Raw genomic sequence first — 15,769 nt, forward strand, 5'->3', positions numbered from 1 at the left:
TACTCAATAGCCACTGGTAGCTCTTGGCTACCATATCGGACAGCAGCTCTAGTCAACTCCTCGATATGTTTCCACACTCACATCCACCTCCTAATTTCTTTTACAGCTGGCTCAAAAGCATATACCACCTCTAGCAAAGTCATAGCAGCTCATCCACAAACTGTTCATGTTTGAGCATAAAGAAAGGGGGTGAAGCTGGAAAAAGCACTTCCTAAAAGTGCTTTATATTTTCTTGTATGTTTTCCTCCCATTCTGGGAGAAAAATCTGTTTTGGATTGATCATTTTCTTCTCCCCTTTTTCTATTTCAATGAATTTGGGAGATTTGTTTTAAATTTTCAATTACTACCCTTAAATTTTTAAATCCATGAAGGTTGTAGTGAAAACTGAAGTTAAAATTTCTTTCTTTGAATTTAAAGCCACCAAAATTAACATTTTAATGGTTTTTAGCACTCAATCCTATATATACTTACACAAAAATACAGTAATTTCTTTATTTATTGAATTTTATAAAACCTGACAACAATGTAACAATACAGGTCAATTTTTGTCATAAATGGAGATGGAAATGAAATGTAAACAATGTATTAGCAAAAACAAATCCAGTATTGCATATGAAGAATTAGTAATTTATTTCAGGACTTTGTGTTGCATTTAAAAATGGAAACAAATCAATGTACTCCAATAACAGAATAAAAATGACATAGGATTATCTCAATAATTATAGACCATATCTGTTGAAATTCAATTTTCCATTCAGTACAAAAATTATAGCAATTAATAGAAAAGAACTTCCTGAATTTGCTCCCATGAATCAACAACAACAAAAACAACTCCATCAAATATCATGCTTAATGGTAACATGTTGAAAGCTACCCCCACCCATCCCAAGACCTGTAATTAATTAGGGATGTCCACTATCACCTCTGGGTATATTTTGGCACTGAGTAAATGCTTGAGGGAAGGATGTAAGAATGTGAGAAAACAGAAGTTCAGAAAGGAGAGACTGAGGTACGGATGAATCTCAGAGTGAAGGGTCCTGCTCAGATATGGGTGCAGACAGCGGAATGTTCAAGAGCTTGGGCGACGCAGGGTCATTGGGACTACACAGTTGCAAGGATTAAAATATGGAGAAAGGGTGGTAGGAAAGTAATATTTAGAGAAGGTGTAGATGGGAAAGCCATGGTTTGTGACATTATAAAAGGAGACAGTGCCGGCCTCATAGTCTAAGAAAACCCCAACACGGCGAGGGCGCACCATCATGGAGAGGAGCAGGGAAGTGGAAGATTCCTCATAGGCTCTGTATTCATGTTTATGATGTAGCCCAATCACCCAGTATCCACTTTGAGGTTGATATCTGGAGTAAACATTTCGATTGTTTGTAAACTGGTTGAAACAGTATGTAGGTTCCACTGAATTACTGCACACCCCCAGGATCCAGTCAGTCTTCTTGGCCACATCCACTTCCCAGTAATGTTTCCCGGAGGAGAAGTGCTGAGAGCCCAGGATACCACAGTCATAATGTTCTTCCAGGTAAGACCCAGACAGCTTGGCACCCACAAATCTCACCTGTCTTCGGTTTTTAGACATGACAAGATTTAAATTAGCCGTGTGTGGATTCAGAGTCACGTCCACTGTGGGAAAAGGTACAACATCAGCAGATGAGGATGGGTATGTGGGTCTTAAGACACTGAGAAGAAGAAACACAGAAGTGGAGGAATTGGAACTATGTGGGGGGATGGAGGGTTGGTATTAACACCTCGTAGCTGAGAGTGTGTGTGGGTATGTCGTGAGGGGGGTGGGGGAGCATACAAGAAAGGATAAGAACATGTCAGCTCAAAGAGGCCATGGTTGCTACTTACCCCAGTAGCTCTGGACATCCGTCAGTTCTGTAATGATAAACAGTCAATTATGTTGTACAGAATGGACATAGGTCAGGTCTGCCGTCTCCTCCTTACTGATTGAGGGGTGAGGCAGGGAATTCTACAAGGATGCAAGCTGGCCATCTCGCTCCCCCTTAAGTATGAACTGCATCTTCTTCAGCATGGTATGCCCCTCCCTCTCTGACCTCTCTCTGCACCACTATTCCCAAACACCAACTCTATACTCTATTTTATTGCTTATGCTATAATTCCACATCCAAGAGCTGTCCCCTGAATCTCCTCACCTCTAAACACTCGCAGCATCCTTTTCAGATCTGGAACTCGAAACATACTCTTCAGCTTGGTAGGGAGAGCTTCTGGCTTCTTTAGGGCCCAGAACTCACTTCTAGAGAGAACAGACCTTATGAATCTCCTACACTGCCGGCCTTGGGTTCCTCCAACACCCGTCCCCCTCATTGACCAGGCCCCTGGGAGAACTTCAGCATTCTTTCCTTAAGAAAATTAGCATCATTCTGCAAAGAGCTCTGGCACTGGGACCAGAAGACCTGGACTAGAAACTAGCTTCTCACCATCTGTGCAAACTTGGATAAGATCTAACCCTTCAAAGACTCATTTTAGTTTGTTTTGTTTTTGTAAAATACAGTAATTTCCCCTTCTCTCTCTACATCTAAAGATTATATAAAATTAAATAATGGCTGGGAAATCTTTTGCTACCTCTAAAAATGATACAAAGTGCTTACAATGTCAGTGACATCTTAAGGGTCTACTATAAGGGCCTGGAGATGTGTGTGTTGACAGGGAGAACACCAGGAACCTGCTGCTGGGGCTCTGAGAATTTTGAGTAAAGGGCTTCCTTCTGAAGAGTGAGTTTAGGCCTTAGGATCTGCCAGAGGCCTGGAGAGAAAACCCTGCAGAACAGTGTTTTAGGAGGCACTGTCTCTGGGAATATCATGCCAGTTGGAGAAAGGCGACATCTTCACCTCCAAACCAAGAGTGAACACTTCAGAAACGACAACAGGCTCCCTATTTCATGTGTCTGCGAGGAGCTTAAAGGTACCAGGTATGTGGGCAACCCCAGATGTCACCTCAATGGATGAGATTCTAGAGTATGGGATAGAGAAAGAACATGTTTTGTTCTAGGGCCAAAACCAATCTTCTCAAGACCTCATGTCTATGTTTTTACTGGAATTGAAAAAAATGGAAGTTTGAGGAGAAATAGGTAGCAAGGCAGGACTCTTCTAAAGCCAAGAGAGAAAGGGAAATTGAAGGCAAATAAATGCCTCAGGCACTGATTCATGGGCCTTGGGAAAGACAGATGGGAAATTTCCCTCTGATAAAATACTAAAAGCTACAAGAATCAGGGCTAGAAACAGGTAGAGTTTTGTGGCAAAGGGGTCCAATTATGGGATACTAGGAGAGTTAATGATACTGCAAATTTTATTCTTAAAAACACTACTGTCCCCAATTTGTGACTATCCCCCTCCAATCACCCAAATTCTCTTACCATAGAAACTAGGTCATTCCCTTTATTTTGGAGAACCCAAAAGTTCTCATGATGAGCAACTCAAGACATCACAGTCCTAAATCTTCCCTGCCTTGCGATTTTTCTTTTTTTCCTTTTCCACTGACCACAAGATAACTCTATGGGTGTAGGAATCTTTTGTCAACCCAAGGGAACCAACCTGTGTTCTCTCCTACACATACCTTTTCATGACATCACTTACATCCTAGGAAGGAAAGAGAAATGTTAAGTCAAGGAGTGATAGGCCTCATCCTTGTTCCTTATCCCATCCCCACCACCCCATGGTTATGATGGGAATAAAGATGGACCCGAAATGGAGGCCACAGAGTAGAATAAGAACTCAGAGCAGACTGTCCCTGAGTCCCTCTGTAGAGATGTTGGGAAATGATTCAACTCATTCATTAGTACCTTTATTTTGATGATAGAGTGTGTGTGTATATGTGTGTGTCTGTATGTGTATGTAATATTATATATATATACATCATCTGTTAGCACTAGAGAATCCCACATGATTGTCATAATTTCTGTCCTTGAGATGCTTACGTTCTGGTTGCTAAGGAAACAAGAGCCTTAAAAGTGTTTATTTCTCAAACTTCACCTCTTCTCACCCTCTATGCTACCCTTGCTGACTTCATCCAGTGTTCTTGATTTCGACACACACATGTTGATGATTCCCAAATCTGTACTTCTGCTCAGATTTCTCTCATATATGCCAGCAAATGAGCCACAGGCACCACAAACTCAAGACATTAAACAAAAAAACCCCACAAAAACCTTACTTTTCTTGCAACCGTGAGGTCTCTTACCTTCAATCTTCTTCAGTGTTGCCAGCATCCATTTAATCACCAAATTTGGACGAAACATGATCCTAAAAACTACCTTATATTCATCCTGATGTCCCATCTCAGACCAAGCCAGGCCCCTTCTCTTAGCCACCTGCTCTTCACTGTCATCACAACCACCGCCGGCCTCCCTGGAGCAGAACTGCCTCATGGCCTCCTGCTTGGTCTAACTTCTGCTCTACACACCACACTGACTGAAGAAAAGGCCAACGCCTTGATCTACGGAACACAAGAATAACTATTTTCTCTGTGCTGGGGCTATTTTTGGTGGCATTTGACAGAAACACAACTCAAACTGGCTTGAATATGGAAAGCAGTAGAGGGGGTGGATGTGTCAATTTACACCAAATATCCAGGATTGCCATCAGCCTTAAGGCATGGTTGTACTGAAGAACTCAAATGGCCAAATCTGGGTGCCACTTCTTGGCTCCTTTTCTTGCATTACCTTTATTCTCATTGAAACTTGAAAGCTGCAAACTTGCATGGGCTATCAAATCTTAACATGCAACAATGTCACATAGATATGGAGAAGAGGAAGACTGTGTTTGTGCTGGGCGAGCTCTAGAAACCCTGACTGTGAAACAGCACTCAAGTGAAAAGACCCACTGGGTGGTCATATGAACAGGTGTGAGGGTCTAGATAGGGGCCTGGGTGAATCATACAAACTGATGATCCCTCTGCACTTATGGAGCAATTTTTATAGCTTGAAGAATCTGTGGAGGGGCTAGAATGGGGGCAGGGAGAAGTGTTAGGGTAACCCAATGTCCAAGCTGAAGAAAAAGGGCAAGAAGAATAAACCGAAGATGGGAAACCAGAAGCAGCACGTGAGAAAAGCTCCAATAGGTGGAATGTAGCTACCCCATGACCTCAATACTAGGACCCAAGAATAAGTAAAGAAGTGATTATTCTACCAAAAAGAGAGAGAAAGAGGAAAGCAAGAAGGCAAACAGAAAGTAAGGAACAGCCTGAAGGTTCCAGAATGTTCCAAGTACATCCTGTTTCCACTTCAGTCACACTTTTCCCTCTATGTAGAAAACACCTGCTCAGATTTCAACTTCAGTCCAAGCCCCTGCATCAAATCTCTCCAAATCTGACACCCTGCCCCTTCCCGGCATGCGCACATGCAGGCATGCATACACCCCCCCCCCTCAAAACCCAGTCTTCTCTGTGCCTTAAAAAGACCCGTTCAAACTTCTTTTACAACATGTTAAATGATTCTGCCCTAGAGACGAGAGTGAAAGCAAAGAAGGAATCATGATAACATACAGAATCTCTAAGTACTTGAGTTGGTGTGTTTGCCTGTGACTAAGCTGGGCTGAAAAGTACCCAACAAATCCCAACACAGCCTCAGAGACAACAGGTGCCAAATGGCCAGTGAATCCCAACAGGGGGAAAGGGGACATATGACAATATCTGGAGGATTCTGGGTTGTCACAGCTGACGGGAGATGTTACTGACATCCATCCAGTAGGCAGAGGCCAGGGATGCTGCTGAACATCCTACAAGGTACCAGGAAGTCCCTCACGACAGGGAATTTCCAGCTCAAAATATCAATAGTGCTGGGATTCAGAAATGCTGCTCTAGAACATCAGTGAATATAACAGATCTTCTCCACAATATCAAACTTTTAGACTACCCTTTATATTTAATAAATAAAAACGAGATGGTGCCCTAGCATTTGTACTTTAATTATGCTATGCTTTACCCATGACCTCCGCACAGTTTAATAGGCAAGAGGCACAACAGGGCCAAATAAATCTTTTTCTTGCCCCTATCAGGTCATGAGTGCCATGTAAGAAGGGAAGGAAAGTTAGTCTCCCTTTGCCTTGACTCTCAGACTGGGGGCTCCTCCGCGGGTCTTACCTGCAGCAGCTCCATTGCTGACCCCTGACACCGAAGCTCCAGATCTGAGATGAGCTCCTTCAGTGACCGGCTCTGTTGGACCAGCTCATTCTCAGCCTCTTCTAAAATACTCAGCCCCTTCCTCTCTTCCTCCTCCAGCTTTTTCAATTGTCGCTGCTCCTCTTTGTCCAGGATGCTTCTCAACTTGTTAAACTCTGTCTGGATCCTGTGTCTCTCGGGTTCCATCTGATTCTTCAGGAACATGCAAGAGAAAAAGGCTGCTCATCTGTTGAGCTGAGGGTCTCTGCTCTTGGGTGGAGGGGGTGGAGAGTCAGGCTCAGCACTGCTTTCCTGGCCAGGTCTCACCAGAAAAGGAGGAGTAAAGACGGGAAGGAAGTCCTGCAGAACCTGTTCTTCCCTTCTGCTCTCTCTTCAGCTCTTCCCAGACCATGAGCCCCAGGCTACCTTATCTAGGCCTCCAAGACATAGACTGTGGCTCCTGGGTGAGGTCTAGGTTCCAAACCGCCTCCCTGGCCTCCTGTGCCTCTGCATCGGCCTCCCCTTCCAATTTTGAGTACCCAGGTGGGAATGATTGGCTGGTGCGTGACCTATCTTTCCAGGAGCTTTCAGAGCTTGAAACTAGAACAAGGTCTGGAATCAGGAATTGGGGGCTGCCAATGGCCACGGTTCCTCTCCTATGTAACTATCTTTAAAAACCTTAATTCCTACAAATAATGCAATATATGTTAAGAAAAAAAAAAAAGAAGATAGCAGGAGGGGAAGAATGAAGGGGGGGAAATCAGAGGGGGAGATGAACCATGAGAGACGATGGACTCTGAAAAACAAACTGAGGGTTCTAGAGGGGAGGGGGGTGGGAGGATGGGTTAGCCTGGTGATGGGTATTAAAGAGGGCACGCTCTGCATGGAGCACTGGGTGTTATGCACAAACAATGAATCATGGAACACTACATCTAAAACTAATGATGTAATGTATGGTGATTAACATAACAATAATAATAATAAAAAAAACCAAAACCTGAATTCCTTTTGATATGTTCATTCTCTATCTCCCCCTTCCCCATCCCTGCACCACGAATAACACCCTTGTTGGGAAGGGCTGTAGTGAAGGATTAGGCAAAGGGAACAGACAGGACCTGGGCTCCCATGCCCTGCCCTGATTCCTGTCCCAGGACACCTTCAGGAAGAATCTGTCTTACCTTCCAGGATGTCCTTTTCCCTATGATAACAGCAGTTAGTCTCTCAGCTTCCTGCTGCTCTAGCCTCAGCTTCCTCAGAGACTCCTGGAACTTCTCCTTAAAGAAACATCAGGGCAAGCAGGGTCAAACACCAACTCATCTCTGTGCCCAGAACGGAGTGAATGGGGAAGAGATTATGCTGACCTCGGAAGCCTGTCCTGCCGGGGCTGAAGAACTGAGAAGGCCTAAGGCTCTTTTATGCACAGGGGCTGTGCATAAAAAGCCAATGGGCACAGGCTGATTCTCTTTCCTCCCAGGGAAAGAACCTGGCCATGCAGGACTTCCCTCTCACTGCCACCATATCGCCCACACTCAATCCACCAAGCCCCCTAGATACCCTTTGCAGCAACCTCTACTCATGCGGAGTAGGTCTTGAGCAGCAAGAAAGAGATAAAGTCTCTACTCTTGGGCAGAGGGGCATTTTCTAGGTTCATCCTCTAGGTAAATGGGAAAATGACAAAGAAATTAGATTACAGCATGAAGGAAAGTTACAATCTCCTACCTTCCCTCCGTTTGGAATCCTACCTGGTACTCGTGGGCAACCTCCTCCATAAGGACCGTGTGGTGACCACGGTGCTCCTGAGACCGCTCACAAAGCCAGCAAATGAGCTTCCCATCCTCCTTACAGAAGAGCTGGAGTTTCTCTCCATGGTGTGCACAGAGAATCGCCTTCAGCTGCATCCCAGGACCCCACACTACCTCTCTGAGCCTCTCCACTATGTTGGCCAGGTGCCGATTCGGTCTCAGGTCCCCAGGCTGGTAGCTGGTCTGGCACACAGGACAGCTGCTTTCCCCTTCTTGGCCCATCACTGATTCTGCGCTGTTCCCCGTGATGCAAGCCTGGCAGAAGCTGTGGCCACAGTCTATGCTCAGGGGCTCTGTCAGGAGCTCCAGGCAGATGGGGCAGGTCACTTCATCTCGTATGTCCACCAGGACCGCTGAGGTCATTGTAGCTTCTCTCCCAGCTCCTGCCTGCCCAGCGAGGATTTCTAAGGTGCTTCTTGCTTACAGAATTCTGGGTAGATGGGTAAAAAAAAAAAAAGGGGGGGGGGTCAGGGTAAGAAATGAGTGTGAATAAAAGGATGCTGAGTATCTTGAACAAATAGGTCAGATACCCGAGGTCACAAGGGCTTCTTATTCAAGCTTCAAACATGTTATTTACCCCCAGATCATATTAGACATCAATTTGTACCCTCATTAGAACAAGGATTATGATTTTCCTTCACTCCTACTGGATGGAGGGACCAACTGAAGCCTGTGAGAGGAGTAGCCTTGAGTGAGCCACCAGCTGTTCGATCTTTTCTCATCCACCAAAACACACCCTCACTGTTAAAAGCACCAAAACACACTGCTGCCTCAGGATGTTTGCACTTGCTGTTACTGCTTCAAGAAAGACCCTTCACCTTAATATCTGCCTGACTCAGTGACTTCATTCCACATTCTCCTTACATGCTCCCTTATCAGAAGAGTTGGCTCTGTCTAGCCTAACTAAAGCATGGCCACCCATACAGTCACTCTCCATATACTAACCTGCTTGATTTTCCTTTTTATCACCACCTAATATATATCTTTTATTGCCTGAATCCTCCCACTAGAATATAAGCTCTAGAAATCAGAAGCTGTTTTTGTTCATTACTGTATCTTCAGAAATAGCAGTGTCTACACACAGGTCCGCAACTTTTTTTAAAATTTTAATTCCAGTAGAGTTCATATATAGTGTTATATTAGTTTCAAGTGTGTAAGGTCCTCAACTTTTGATGAATGAAAATCCAGAACCTCCTTTGTCATGAGTTTTCCCATGAGAATCATTTTATTGTGAAGACACTTGCGCCTTCTAACAGCTCTGTTCCTCACAGAGCCCTCTCATCCCTCATGGTCACCTTCCCAGAAACACCGAAGAAACAATGACCATAATAACCCTGAGGTAACATTTTTACACTTTTATACCTAACTGTGATTTAGAAATCACATTCCCCTGCTTTCCTTATCCCTCATAGAAAAACTCTGAATAAATAAGAATATTTTTGGCCCTTTGATAAAGCAAGAGAGACATTAAGTGACATTATAAAATCAAACATCTTGTCAGTCAGAGTTGGCAGAACCTATCATGTCCACCGTCCTAGTTCAACGCTCCGTCCTCAACCTCAGAACTTCCACCAGACATTCGGTGGTAAAGGTGGTAAAAGTCAAACACAGACCCAGTGCTTTAGGGGTGTGGAAATGAGAAAGGTCCTGTTTGATGAAGAAATTTCACCACGGTCCATCATAAACTTTGACAGGAGTCTTAAGGGACCCATGTGCTGGGGGGGAAGGGGAAAGGTTGGGGCGATGAAGGCCACATGCATTCTGGTGCAGGACCCTAGGAAGATGTGTGCCCGTGGGAGAAGACTAAAGAGTCAAGCATGGTTCTGTGGCCGGTGTGGGGAGATAATGATGCATGAAGGTATTTGTTTCAAGAACAGTTACGGGAAGGCATCATCATCAATACCATTTTCTGATCACTTCTTAAGTGCTAGGCAATGGCTGAACTCTTTACAGACATTGTAAAAAAAAAAAAAAAAAGCAAATCCCACAATAATTCTATCGGGACGTTTAATAACACCTATTTTATGACGGTGAAAAATGAATTTAAGAAGGTATTTAACTGCCGAAAGTCTCAGAGTGAGTAAGTGACAAAGTAAAGATTATAATCCAGTATTATGCAGCTCCAAATCTCAGGTTATTAACCAGTGACCCAACTGGTTCTTAAAGGGAATGTTTTCTTCATGCTACCCACACCACCTGCAAGGGCACTCAGGTCATGACATGACTGTGCTGATTTTTTGGCTGTGCTGATTCATATGATAGCCCCGTTCTTCTTAGCACTTAGAAGCATCCTACAGCTCTTCCTAAGTTATCTGTAGGCTCCCTCCCCAGCCCAACTCTGCTTCATTCCTGGCAGCACATCCCAGACCTAGGCTGCTTCCTTTTCCCTGGTAGTCTAGGGCAGAAAAGAAGACACTGGTACTAGAGTAACGTAGACCCAGGTCTAAAGCCTGAATTTATTGATCTAGTTTTAGAACACTGGAATGATTCCTGATCTGAGATGTGGCTCCATCTTTTGTGCGTTGCTGAGATCAACTCCTCCCTTAGGAGTATAGTTGTGATAATTACCTGAGCCAATGCACAGGTAATTTTTATTGAGAATAGTCTCAATGAAAACTAGTTATGGTTACACTTACGCTGGTGCTGCTCTCCGATCCTTCAATGCTCTTACCTGCCACCAGGAGGAAAAGGGCCTCTCAATATTTCTAGCGGGGACAGAGCAAAATCTGGTAGAGAGATAGCTCTATATAAATATCTGTTATAAGAATTCATGAATCACTTTCTTACCCCTTTTCATTTCTTCTTACTTCTTTTAGAACTAGGAGAAAAATCCACTATTTCAATTCATAACAAGATTTAATGAGATGGCATTTAAGGACAATGTGAGAAAGTTTGACCTGAGCCAGTTGTCTGTGTGTGCCTGGGGCAAGGGTCAGTTAAGAAAGCTAGAAGCTTCTCTAACTACACAACTAGAGATGCTAGAACTTACTAACTCTATTGTTTGTGCTGAATTAAGATAGAGGCCCTCATTGAAAAACACTATTTTATTCTCATTATTAGAAGTTTTCAGTTGTGAAATTATATTACCATTGTCTTAAATCACAATGAGAATTTTTTAAAGACATTTTTCTTATGTATGTACAGAGTGAGTGTGTGTTCCTGCATTTAATCACTTTCCTTGGAAGCCATTTGCTCTGCTTACCTAGCTGGAGTCTTGTCTGGGACATTAAAGAAGCGCCAACTCACAAATGTACTGCCTCATCAAAGTCACACTAAGCCCTGGGGTCCCAGTTGTGACCTTCATGTACAGGACAGGCCACGGGGCATTTCTGCCTCATAGACGCAATGTAATGCAATAATAGCCAAAAACTGGAAATAATCCATAAAACTATTAACTGGTAAATGAACAGATTGTGGTATATCCATACAATGGCATATTACCAAACACTAAAATGGAACTGATACAACAAGATAAATCTCAAAAGCATGATACAAAGGGAAAGAAGCTAGATACCAAAGGTAAGTTACTGTATGGTTCCATTTATATGAAATCCTAGAAAAAATAAAACTGTACTATTTGAAAACAGACTAGTGGATGCCAAAGCCCAGGGTCGGGAGAAGGGGATTAACTGCAACAGGACCCAAGGAACTTTTGGGGGTGATGGAAATGCACTTTATAAATGATGGTGCTGGTGGTTGCATAACTGTATGCATAACAAAACTCACAGAACTGTATGCTTTAAAATTGATTTAATAGATGTAAATTATAACTCATTAGAGCTGACAAAAACAGAACAAAGAAGAAATATATTGAGAAAAGTTGAAGGCTTGGCTTTCTGATCTTCTAAGCATAAATTAGAACTGAGCTGTTAAATATGGTAGCCACTTGACACGAAATGTGGTTAGTCAAAAATGAGATGTTTTTAGTATAAAATACCAGATTTCAAAGATTTTGTTAGAAAAAATAATCTAAAACACATCACTAACAGTTTTTATATGGATTACACATCCTAATATTTTATGTTATTGATGCACTGAGTTAAATAAAATATATTCAAATCAATTTCACCTGTTTCTTCTTTTTAATGACGCTACTGGGAAATTTAAAATTATATAGGTGGCCCCATTATATTTCTATATTTATTTTCCACCTAATGCAGTACTATAGATATTCAAGACAGAGAAAGATTTTTTGAACAGAAAAGATGCTGTAAGAGTTAACGTCTCTTGTCAGAGGGAATGAAGCTGAGGCTGCAGAAAGGAAGAAACTGTGGAGGGGAGCATACAGTTAGCATATTTGAGTAGCTGTTGCCCACAGCCCAGTAGGTCCTTGACTACCTGCAGCAGCGAAGCACAGCCCAGAGGAGACAAGGCAGGTGAATTAGTCTCCCAAGAAGGCCTGTCTCAAGAGCGGTGTGGTTGGACTGAGGGAGGACAACCTGGCTGTGTGAGGAGTGCAGATCCCAGAGCCTGAGATGCCAGAGCCCAGTAGATCAAATTTGCAAATGAAAGAGGCCAAATTCATGACAAGGTGGAACTATTAAATCAGAAGCAGATGCCTGAAAAAGAATGTCAGGTGGTCTGCTGACTATCAGCATTGGCATCCAGTGGAGCTCTTTATGCAAAATCTCAGCCTACCCTGGCCAATTCAGTTTCTGCAAGTCAATAAAGATCTCCAGGTGAAACGCATGCACATCAAGGCTTCAGAAGCCCTGTCTCACGTAAAGGCACTTCCTTCCCAGGCAGATGCAATTTAGGGGGCAAAATAGCTAGAAAGGGGCCAGGGAAGAGGAAGAGTCAGAGGATGGGCTGATGGTTAGATTGGAAGCATCCAATAGAACGGAAGCTCACAATTCAATACCAAAATGGCTTCAGAACAAAAGTCCGTGACTGGGCAGGGAATATTACAGGCTGGCCCACGCTGGGGGCTCAGAATGAGTTAGAAATAAGATGGGCAGGGCTGCCCCCCAGCTGGGAACTCTACTGAAAATGCAGTAAAAACTTAAACAGGTGGAAACTGCACTCATAAGTGAGTTTGGTTTCTTGTGCTTAGGGAATAACTATATATATATATATATAACCTTTGTGTAGGGTTATTATTCTACTTTAACCTATTATCTGGAATGGATTATCTAACAGGTGGCACTTAATATTGGAATTGGAACATAATCAGCTTCAAATTCTTTTTTAAATTTACTTCAAAAGAAATCTCTATCCCATGCATTTCAGAAACGTATAATTTAAGAACTTTGCAAATTCTTAAAATATCGTCCTGCACAAGTTTTCTTCTGAGTTTTAGATAATCCATTAACTGAGGTTTTTTTTAAATGGATAGTTCACAAAATTCTTTTTTTCCTTGCATTTGTGATATTCCACTTGTAATTCCAAATTTTTAAAACTCTTGTTATATTTTCACTTGTTTAGATGTTAGTCATATTCATCTTTATCACAGTGCATTTTAACATATTTTATTTCCCACTCTATTCTTGCAAAAATTGTTCCGACTGAAATTTTTTTAAAAGCTCAGCGTTGACTTTGTCGAGAATAATGACTTAATTTACTGTCAGGCAGTCGCCTGTGTGTTTAAACCTCTCCCTCACTTAATTCTCACCAAAACTCTAGGGTATAAATATTACTCGGTCCACTTTACAGATGGGGAAAAAAACGGAAGCTCAAAGAGGTCAGTGTCAGAGGCAGAATTTGGACACACGCGGTTCTTGACCCATTTCTCCATCGACTGATTAACTTAATTAACGTTGTCCCTAATCTCACCGAGCTCATTCGCAGCGAGGATGAAAAAGAAATAAAAATAAAATGATCGATATCATGAGCTCGGGAAGGGACCGCATCTTTTACCGGCCTCTCACCTCTGCCAGGAGCGACAGTAAGTGGCCCATCACAGAAGGGCAGACGTCTCCCCGTGTCCGGCATACCGACAGAATGAGAAGCCCCAGAGGATCCAGATGTGAGCAGCCCCAGGTGGTCAAGACTCTCCCAGTAGTTTTGAGTAGACTGTGAGGATCCGGGGCGCGCGGGCCTGCTCCTTTCCCAGAAAGGCAGGGCTCGAGGGCCTGGCCTTGGAACAGACCCGCAGGTCGGGCGAGGGCGGAAACCTCACCCCCCAGCTCCCCAGGGAGAGGTCAGGGCCTCCCGGGTGGAGGATAAGCGGTGTCACTTCCTGGGGCAGAGAGGCAGAGATGGGGGAGGGGATGCTGACCTCGGAATCCACGCCAGTCCCACGGTTTGCACGCATTCCCGAACGCAAAACTTTCAGGGCTGCCTCCCCTACCTCCTGCGGCCCCCTGTCACGACCCTTTGCACAGACCACCCCCGGGTGCCGAGCCAGGAGTAGCCTGGCCTGTCGAGCTCTCTTGCCAAAGTTGAGTCAACTCAAAACCGCAGAGGTCTCCCTCACTCCCGTCCACCCGCGCGAACCCTGCAACCCAGCCTGCAGGATGGGTCGAACTCCCAGTACCAGCGCGGACAGCGGTGGCTGGCCAGAAAAAGGAGTGGCTCACTAACCTGGACTCTGGGGCCTGGATCGGAGCCGAGGACACACAGCGGCGGCCGCCTCCACCCCAGCCGAGAGACTCCAGGCCCAGAGGCGGGGCGAGGGAGGGCGAGGGCTGCTGATAGGGCCCGCCTGTCCCGCGCGGCGCGGGTCCCGCACTCCAGGGGTGTGGTCGCCGCGGCCCCACCTGCCAGCGGGGGCGCTGTTCCGCTTACCTGGGCGCCTCACGTGCAGGGGCCTTGGAGAACATCTGAACGCCAGAGACGGCGCTTGCAAATTGTCTTCACTTAAGTTTTCCGACTTGTTGTCAGTGTTGAGGAACACTGATAATACACCTGATTAAAATGTCTGAATAAAAAATATCCAAACTTCTACGAGTAGGTAAAGATAACCGCTTCGCATGATAATGGTATGTTTTGCAAAAACATCATTAAAATTTATTACCTTAAAAATTACATCTGCAATTTTAACCTATGTGACCTATGTACCCTATGAGAGACCGTATATATGGGTCTTTAGGTCCTTGTGAATACATGCAAAGCTTACGAAGCCTGAGAGCTGTAACTATAAGGTTTCAGTGGCACAGTGACTCTTTTTTTTAATTATTTTTTTATTTATTATTTTTTAAATTTTATTTTATTAGGTTAGTCACCATACTTTACATCATTAGTTTTTGATGTAGTGTTCCATGATGCATTGTTTCCGTATAACACCCAGTGCTCCATGCAATACCTGCCCACCTTAATACCCATCACCAGGTTAACCCATCCCCCCAACCCCCTCCCCTCTAAAACCCTCAGTTTGTTTCTCAGAGTCCATAGTCTCTCATGGTTCGTCCTCCCTCCGATTCCGAGCCCCCCCCCCCCCCACTTCACTGGCACAGAGACTCTTGAGAAGAAAAGGAAGGACAAACTTTTGACCCAAGGGACCCCAGGAGATGAACCTGACCTGGTCTGGGAAAGTGGGTTGGGGCAGGAGGGCCTACAGGGAGGGGGGGTGTCCAGATAAAAGTCAGGACAGAAAGGTTGGGCAACATGGATTTTTTTTCACTTAGCATACTATTTTTAAGGTTCATTATTGTTGTATCATGTGTGAGTACTTTATTCCTTTGATGACTGAATAACATTCCATGGTATGGATTTTCCACATTTTGTTCATCAGTTTCTAGATACTTTGGATTGTTTCTGCTTTTTGGCTTTTATGAACAATGTGACATGAATTTTCTTGTACAAATTTTTTTTTTAACATAGGCTTTTTGTTTTTCTTGGGTATATACCTAAGACTAGAATTGTCAGATCATGTATTTACTCTTGAGAATCTTCCAGACTGT

General features: G+C 43.9%; 1 protein-coding gene across 2 annotated transcripts; it reads right to left on the minus strand.

Annotated features, from left to right (window-relative positions):
* Nucleotides 1-901: 901 nt before the first annotated feature.
* TRIM6 (tripartite motif containing 6) lies at nucleotides 902-8,336 on the minus strand. 2 transcript variants are annotated; one of them, XM_032427059.1, is made up of 7 exons: nucleotides 7,869-8,336; nucleotides 7,305-7,400; nucleotides 6,109-6,339; nucleotides 3,586-3,608; nucleotides 2,166-2,266; nucleotides 1,861-1,887; nucleotides 902-1,632 (listed from the first exon to the last, which is right to left on the minus strand). In XM_032427059.1, exons 1-7 carry the CDS (start codon nucleotides 8,289-8,291, stop codon nucleotides 1,070-1,072), a joined length of 1,464 nt encoding a protein of 487 aa, XP_032282950.1. In that variant the 5' UTR covers nucleotides 8,292-8,336; the 3' UTR covers nucleotides 902-1,069. The 2 variants fall into 2 exon arrangements, with proteins under 2 accessions (XP_032282950.1, XP_032282949.1); XM_032427058.1 differs by having other exon boundaries at nucleotides 6,109-6,300; nucleotides 7,281-7,400; nucleotides 7,869-8,291.
* Between the last annotated feature and the right edge of the window lie 7,433 nt (nucleotides 8,337-15,769).

This window comes from Phoca vitulina, unplaced genomic scaffold (genome assembly GCF_004348235.1).
Source record: "Phoca vitulina isolate PV1807 unplaced genomic scaffold, GSC_HSeal_1.0 scaffold36, whole genome shotgun sequence".
Lineage (NCBI taxonomy): Eukaryota > Metazoa > Chordata > Mammalia > Carnivora > Phocidae > Phoca > Phoca vitulina.

Excerpts from the sequence above, each read along its gene's own strand:
- TRIM6 (XM_032427059.1), bottom strand. The coding sequence starts at position 8,291 with ATGACCTCAGCGGTCCTGGTGGACATACGAGATGAAGTGACCTGCCCC. Across the intron at positions 2,267-3,585 it reads GTAAGTGATGTCATGAAAAG|AAGTGAGTTCTGGGCCCTAA; the intron begins GTATGTGTAGGA and ends TGTTCTCTCTAG. Across the intron at positions 1,888-2,165 it reads GATGCTGCGAGTGTTTAGAG|AACTGACGGATGTCCAGAGC; the intron begins GTGAGGAGATTC and ends TTATCATTACAG.